This window comes from Manacus candei, unplaced genomic scaffold (genome assembly GCF_025592945.1).
Source record: "Manacus candei isolate 608988 ecotype Guabito, Panama unplaced genomic scaffold, ASM2559294v1 h1tg000047l, whole genome shotgun sequence".
Taxonomy (NCBI): domain Eukaryota; kingdom Metazoa; phylum Chordata; class Aves; order Passeriformes; family Pipridae; genus Manacus; species Manacus candei.
The window spans coordinates 7,313,577-7,320,547 of NW_026138095.1; the positions used below are offsets into that span (position 1 = coordinate 7,313,577).

At 51.2% G+C, this 6,971-nt stretch overlaps 1 protein-coding gene across 3 annotated transcripts; it reads left to right on the plus strand.

Annotated features, from left to right (window-relative positions):
• The first annotated feature begins 23 nt into the window (after nucleotides 1-23).
• Nucleotides 24-5,553, plus strand: CDK3 (cyclin dependent kinase 3). Of its 3 annotated transcripts, none has more exons than XM_051797852.1 (8): nucleotides 24-834; nucleotides 1,581-1,658; nucleotides 2,000-2,120; nucleotides 2,604-2,774; nucleotides 3,030-3,131; nucleotides 3,798-4,001; nucleotides 4,380-4,541; nucleotides 5,465-5,553. In XM_051797852.1, exons 1-7 carry the CDS (start codon nucleotides 707-709, stop codon nucleotides 4,503-4,505), a joined length of 930 nt encoding a protein of 309 aa, XP_051653812.1. In that variant the 5' UTR covers nucleotides 24-706; the 3' UTR covers nucleotides 4,506-4,541; nucleotides 5,465-5,553. The 3 variants fall into 3 exon arrangements, with proteins under 3 accessions (XP_051653812.1, XP_051653813.1, XP_051653814.1); XM_051797853.1 differs by lacking the exon at nucleotides 5,465-5,553 and having other exon boundaries at nucleotides 24-417; nucleotides 653-834; nucleotides 4,380-4,903; XM_051797854.1 differs by lacking the exons at nucleotides 24-834; nucleotides 5,465-5,553 and adding an exon at nucleotides 841-965 and having other exon boundaries at nucleotides 4,380-4,903.
• Nucleotides 5,554-6,971: the final 1,418 nt, after the last annotated feature.

Sequence of the window (6,971 nt, forward strand, 5' to 3'; positions counted from 1 at the left end):
AATACATAAGATTCTTTTAATCATGTCTTCCGTCAGCTGTCAAGTCAATGATTAATCCCTCTTCAAGGGCATCTTCCAAAAGGCTGACCAAGTGGCACAGCCCACGGTGGGGAGGTTAAAGGGACAATTGTGCAAGACACACATAAAAAAAGGAAATATAAAAAGGAAAAAAAAACACCAATAAAAAAGACATCCTACTGGGTCTTTGACCTCAACGTGTCCCAGGGAACATTAATCACGAGCCTGATTATCCCCTTGATGCCAAAAACTGTACAAATGGAGTGGGAGAGCTTCCCCTGGCCCTGTGCAGTTCTTGCTGCCTTTCCCCAGGCCCCAAAGCACCTCTGTACCTCCATTTTCCTCAATTTTTGGCTTTAGCCAGCACACTACACAACCCGGGTGGAACAACCAGCCGTGGTAAACCAGGGTGTGATTCTTTGGGTCTGCCAGAAGCCCCTCAGACACCCCCAGAGTGCCCAGGCAGCCCTGTCCACCCACAGCCACCCCAGGCAGGTCCCTGAGGGGGTCCCTCAAGGCTGAGGGAGCAGCAAGCAGGGACTCAGACACAGCGGCACCTCAGGGGACACCCAGGGAGACCAAACCCCTTCCCCACATTCACCTTTTTGTTTCCCGCCTTGTTTTTTCCCCTCAGAGCATAGCACCAGCCGGCCACCCCACAGTGCCATCGCCAAGCGGAGGCAGCCCCATGGAAGCCATCCAGGAGTCATTCCAGAAGGTGGAGAAGATCGGGGAGGGCACTTACGGTGTGGTGTACAAGGCTCGCAACAAGCGCACGGGGCAGCTGGTGGCCCTCAAGAAGATCCGCTTGGACGCGTGAGTGGGGCAAAGTCATGGGGCAAAGCCCTGGGCCCGCCATGGCACCAGGCTGGCATCCAAAATGGTGCAAGAGGCTCAAAAAAGCCTGACATGAGGGGGAAAAGTGTCTCTATCAGCTCATGGGAGTGGTTAGGGCCTTACCCAGTGACACCAGGCCCTGGGCTCAAGGCACGGGGCAGGGGGAAGCAGCTGCCATTTTGGGAGGTGGTCTCTCCCTCAGGGCTGTGGTGTGGGGGTCTGGTGAGGTTCAGCCTCCCAGCGGGGTCAGCCTCAGCCCCTCCAAGGTGGGACTGAGCAGGTAAAAGCTCATTGCTCTTCCCCTGGATGAGCCCTGGGCTGTCTGCACAGTGAGGGGTGTCTGTGGGCTGGGGGGCAATTGTGGTGGGACTGCAACCCCATGGTGGCCCCTCAGGATAGGGGAGGTGGCTGCCTGAGGGACATAGAGCTTTCATCTCCCACCACCTCCAAAAATCAAGACCTGGGCATTTAAACCGTTATTGCCTCTCTAAATGCACTCTCAGGTGCTTCCAAACAACCTCTGCCCTGGGACTTGAACTGTCTGGGTCACTTCTTCCATTTCCTTGCCCGCAACTCCATTGCCCCCTGCCTCCCCCCCAGCACTGCTCCATCCCAAACTCAAACGCTCCCCTGGGCAGGTGATGGGGTACAGTGGAAGAGGGAAAGGACACAGGACCCCAATGGGCTGTGGGATCCCCCTGGGTTACAGGGTGTCTCTGCCACAGGGAGTCAGAGGGTGTCCCCAGCACTGCGATCCGAGAAATCTCACTGCTGAAGGAGCTGAAGCACCCCAACATAGTCAGGTAAGATGAACCCTCCCCACCAGCTCATCGATGAGTTCCTGCTACAGGAGCTCTGGGTACAAGCAGCAAGAGGAATTTTCTGTCCTTTCCCAACTGCACAGACAGGAGAAAAATAAACAGGAAAATGCAGGAATCACTTGCACTTCCCTGACTCTCAGCAATACCTCACTCCAGCAACACACGCTGGTCTAAGCTGTTGCTGCTCCATACTAGCTGCACCTCTGCCTCTCTCTGCTCCAAAGGGCTCACAGAGCAGAGGCATCTGTGGGATGAGGGATGTTTGGATATTCATAAAGTTCTAGGAGAAGGTACTGAAGGGAGAATCTGCACTTCTTCTGCAGGCTCCTGGATGTCATACACAGCCAGAAGAAGCTCTATATAGTGTTTGAGTATCTGAGTCAGGACCTGAAGAAATACATGGACTCGTGCCAATCCGGAGCTCTCCCTTTAAGCTTGGTCAAGGTACAGTGTGGAAGGAGTGCCAACAGGCAGGGCAGAGAGCATGTATCCCTGCTGCCTTCTGCTGGGCAGACTGCACCTGGAAGAGATTTCCTCAGCCTCAGATCTCAAACATTTCAGCTGGGAAACCCTCGTGGCACTATTGCTCAGTACATTTATTTCCCAGCCGTTTCCAGGCTCTCCAGCCCATCTCTGCTGCAGAACAAACTGAGGGATCTATTGCTCCTTGCCTTTGTAGAGAGTAATGGATGAGTGGAAGGGACTGACCTTAGATCCATTGCCTGGATTAGAGTCCTTCTGACCCCATACAGGGTGGGAGCAGGTTGTGTGTGTCTCTGAGTAGTAGCCCACCAGCCTGATGTTGCATTGTAGCAAGGTCTTTTTTTCCATTCAGATCTATAAGTAATCCAAAGTTTGTTGGTTCGCACAATCCAGCATTCAAAGTCTTTTCATCATGGCCTTATCTGAAATCTCTTCTCTCCTTAGAACTACCTTTTCCAGCTGCTGCAAGGTGTGAGCTTCTGCCACTCTCACAGGGTCATCCACAGGGACTTGAAGCCGCAGAACTTGCTCATTAACGAAGCAGGAGCAATCAAGTTGGCTGATTTTGGACTGGCAAGAGCTTTTGGAGTCCCCCTGCGCACATACACTCATGAGGTAGTGTTGAGGCTCCCACAGTGGAGTACACAATCCACAGTGGGTGAACAGTAGCAGCATCACAACAAGTTATTCATCCATAATGGAGGCACAGCCATAGCCAGGAACACGCTCTTATCCTAACCTGCACCTAAAAAGTTACCTCATGTCCCCACGAAGTCTTCTGTCTCTAGCCTGGCTGCAAGCTGGGTTCTCACCTTCTCTGTACAGGGTGTATTTATTTGTTCCAGAGACTGATTGTTGGTTCCTTTCCAGGTGGTGACTCTGTGGTACCGAGCCCCTGAGATACTGCTGGGGTGCAGGTACTACTCAACCCCTGTGGATATCTGGAGCATCGGCTGCATCTTTGCAGAAATGGTAGGATGGGTTTAAATAGTGTCTTTAACGGGCAGGGAGGAGGCAGCTGCAGTGGGAAGATGGGATGAGATGCAGAACATCTGTGATACTGTGTTCCCACTCTGTTATGGAAAGTCCACCCTGAGGGTTAGCTGATCCTTATCTCAGAGGGAAATCTGCCACCCTCAGGGGCCTGGCAGAAGGCTGCAGTTCCAGATACATGGTGACATGGTGCCTCTCCTCACAGAAGGGGTAAATTCTGTCTTGCCGTTGCAGCATTTTGATCCTGGGAGGAGATGACTCTATGTCTCCACAGTGGGCTGCAGAGAACTAGCACTGTTGTAGCATGGCAGAGTGGATCTCCTAGGGGCCTGTACTCCCCTTGGAAGAGCTCTGTTTATCCCTGTGTAATAGCACTATCCCTCATTCCCAAAGTCCCTGAGCTGCAGAGTAGGCAAGAGGGAGCGAACCAGGAGTGGGTGTTAGAAGCTGGAAACATGGATCAATGGAGAGGAGCTAGAGACAAGCAGTCAGACACTTGTGACTTTCCCAACCACTGCCTGGCATTGCAGGTGCCCTGTTCTGTGCAGTTGTTTGCACCTGCTGGGACAAAGGGCTGCCTGCAGCAGGAAATAGGGCACACAGCTGATGGAAAGGTGGGAACTGCCGCCTTCTCTTCCCCACCAGATGACCAGGAAGGCCCTGTTTCCAGGGGACTCTGAGATCGACCAGCTCTTCCAGATCTTTCGCACCCTGGGCACTCCCACCGAGGTGACCTGGCCTGGCGTGACCCAGCTGCCTGACTACAAGGGGAGCTTTCCCCGGTGGCCAAAGAAGGAGATGAAGGACATTGTTCCCAACTTGGATCGAGATGGGAGAGACTTATTGACGGTGAGTGAGGGCTCAGAATAAGACCTGGGGACAGACAGGACCTTTTCAAACTGGGCAAAGAATAGGGATGTTTGAGACTGATTTACCTGGAAGTGTAAATCTGATCTGGGCCTAAAGCTCACCTCTGCCACTGCAGAAGCATCAAATTACGGAATAGGGCTCAGTCCTGCTCTGAAGCAGGACAGTCTCACAGGTTCCTCTAGTAACCACGGCACTGGGAGTCAAGGAACTCTTCTAACATAATCCCCACAGTAATTTGAGTTGTGGGTGACCCCTGAAGCCCAGGACCAACACCTGCAAGTGGGCCCAGCCATGTGTGGGTGCAAGTGATCATTTAATTTTTAAAATCCTAACTCTGCTGGGTTTTTCTCCTGGCAGCAATTGCTCCTGTATGATCCCAGCAAGCGCATCTCAGCCAAGGCAGCCCTCAACCACCAGTACTTCCTCAGCAGGAGCTCTGGGACCCCTGAACAGCGACACACACTGCGGAGAGAATGCAGATGAGAGGACACAGCTCTCCCCAAGCTCCTGCACCTCCAGGTAGCACTGCAGGTCTGGTTTGGGGCCCAGCTGGGACTTGGGATCTTGCTTCTCCCAAGGAGCCTGGAAGGGGACATTCTTGGCATTTAGAGACTCTCAGCCTGTTGCTGGGGGAAAGTTTGTGTTGCAGCCAGAGAGTGGTTTGAAGAGGTCACGTGCAAAAGGGTGGGGGTCATTTATCAGCATAAAACACTGAAATGTAGAGAAGAGAGCATCTCTCAGACGTTTGTCCTTGCATTAGTGAGCTAAGGTGACTCACAGTGAGTTCTGTTTCCAGCACTGGAGCATCCCTAGCTCTGTCAGTGGCAGTTGCTGGCACCAGGGCGTGCTGGAGCTCCACTTTGGGAAAAGGAGCTGGCACCAGGGCGTGCTGGAGCTCCACTTTGGGAAAAGGAGCTCAGCCCTTTACTGCTGTTACCACACCGGGCTTGTCAGCACATTGTTTAATCTGAGCTGTTTAACAGAGCTCACATCCTGCTCTTCCACAAGCTGAAGAGCACTATCAGGAGTCTTAATTTGTGCATTAGGTGGGACCAAGAAGCCAAAAGATCCAGTTATCATAAAGCAGATCCAGTTAGGATAAAACACTTGCTGGATATGACTGGAAACAGGAACAGCTAAACCACTGACTTTCCATCATCTTTCCAGATGTAATGCTGTTTCCTCTGCTTTATTGTATTGGAAATATTTTTGCAGTTCAAATGTTTGGAGAATTGTCACTGACTTGGTGTGGTTTTGTAATTTTCATTTTTTTGTTTCAGTATAGAATAAAATATATACTTGTAGTTTGTTCAGAAACCTTGGTGTTTATTATTTGGAACAGCCCGTCGGGCTGCTGACGCAGGACAACCTGGCCGGTCCTTTTTTCCACAGAGCTGCTCTTCCTTCCTCATCTCCTGCACTCTTTCTTTTATCCTTTCCAGCCCAAATCCTTGGCAGGTGAAGAGATGTGCTCTCAATTCTGTTGTGGAGCAAGCGGCTGATGGTTCTGCAGCCCAGTGTCTCAGTGGGGTAAGCTGGGCTTGTTTTCCATCACCACAAACTAGATCATAGTTATGTTCTGCTTATTTAAATACTCAAAAGACAGATTTAACTCATGGAAGCCAAACTTCTGCACTCCTGTTTTTCATGCATGTGCACACATGTGCCCTCCTAATAACTGTGATCCCAAAAACTGGTTTCAGCACAACCTGACATCTGTGCTCTTGCAGCATCTTGTGGCCTCTGTTTGGTGACAGCCAACAGGGGCACGTTTGTGGATGAATCCATGGAGACATGGATTAATTCTGCTATGGGAATCATTTCCCTGCCTTTGCATACGCCTTGTAAAGTCAATTCATTTCATACAATGTTCCACTGTTCACTCTATGCAAACAATGCTCACCTGACAAACCGTTTGCAGGAGAGTTTCATTTTTATTCTGTTTTTAAAAGATCTGCATTAAGAAATAAATACCAAGGACATTCATCCAGACCAGAAACATAAATAAAAACACTACAGCACATCTAGCCCAACAAAATGAAGCAACAGGCTGAATTTTAAATGTTTGGGACCCAACTCCACTGTCAGCAAAGGGAACCAACAACAGCTGTGTTGAAATAACTGCTCTGGGAAGACCACGGTTCATCACCCTGTGCTTGGGAAGGGAGGAGAAGTCCTGCCTGGCTTTTCCTGAGCAACTGACAACCCTGCCAGACAGCCAGGCCCTGGGGAAAGCCCCCTGGCTGGTTGGTGCTTCCTACGGACACATCAGGACATGACACGAGCTGCTTTCTGCAGATGAGGGGCTCTTGGTAGCAAAGAAAAGGATTTTTAGTGAGTTTTTTTCAGACTAGACTGCTCAGCCACCTAATCATCTCTTAACACCTTCACCCAGCCCCAGGTAAACACTTCCTACCACACAGTTAGGGAACAGTTTGTCCAAAATGATTAACTGACCGTCTAATTACCAGAACTCCAAAGTCCCTGTAGTTACAGAGCACTCCCCCAAATCATTTCATCACCCCACAGAGCCAAGTGAGGGGAAGCCTGGCAGCAAACTCACCTGTTGGGTAGAGCTGAGCTGCAGGAAAGGCAACAGCCCCGTTGCCAATGGATCTTCCCTGCTTTCAGGCAGCTGAGGGGAGCAAAGCCAAGGCACTGCAAGGCTGTTCCCAGCAGCTTTGAAGAGCTGGGACCCGGGGGCTGCTGGGAACTGCACTGGTCCAGGGCTCCTGGGTTGTGCTGGAACATGATCCTTACCTGGCCATGCTCCTGTGCTCTGAGGGCTGTTGGACTTGCCCTGGCAGGCCAGAGTTTCTCTCCTGATCCATCACAGCCCAGCTCCAGCCCTTGCTGCTGGTCCAGAGCAGCAGTGCCAGCAGTGCTCTACTGAGAGGAAGGAGGCTGGGAACGGATGCTTCAAATTCCAGTAAGACTATATGGAAATAG

Coding starts and splice junctions, on each gene's coding strand:
- CDK3 (XM_051797852.1), top strand. CDS start 707: ATGGAAGCCATCCAGGAGTCATTCCAGAAGGTGGAGAAGATCGGGGAG. Junction 2,121..2,603: donor TCCCTTTAAGCTTGGTCAAG/GTACAGTGTGGA, acceptor TTCTCTCCTTAG/AACTACCTTTTCCAGCTGCT. Junction 2,775..3,029: donor TGCGCACATACACTCATGAG/GTAGTGTTGAGG, acceptor GTTCCTTTCCAG/GTGGTGACTCTGTGGTACCG.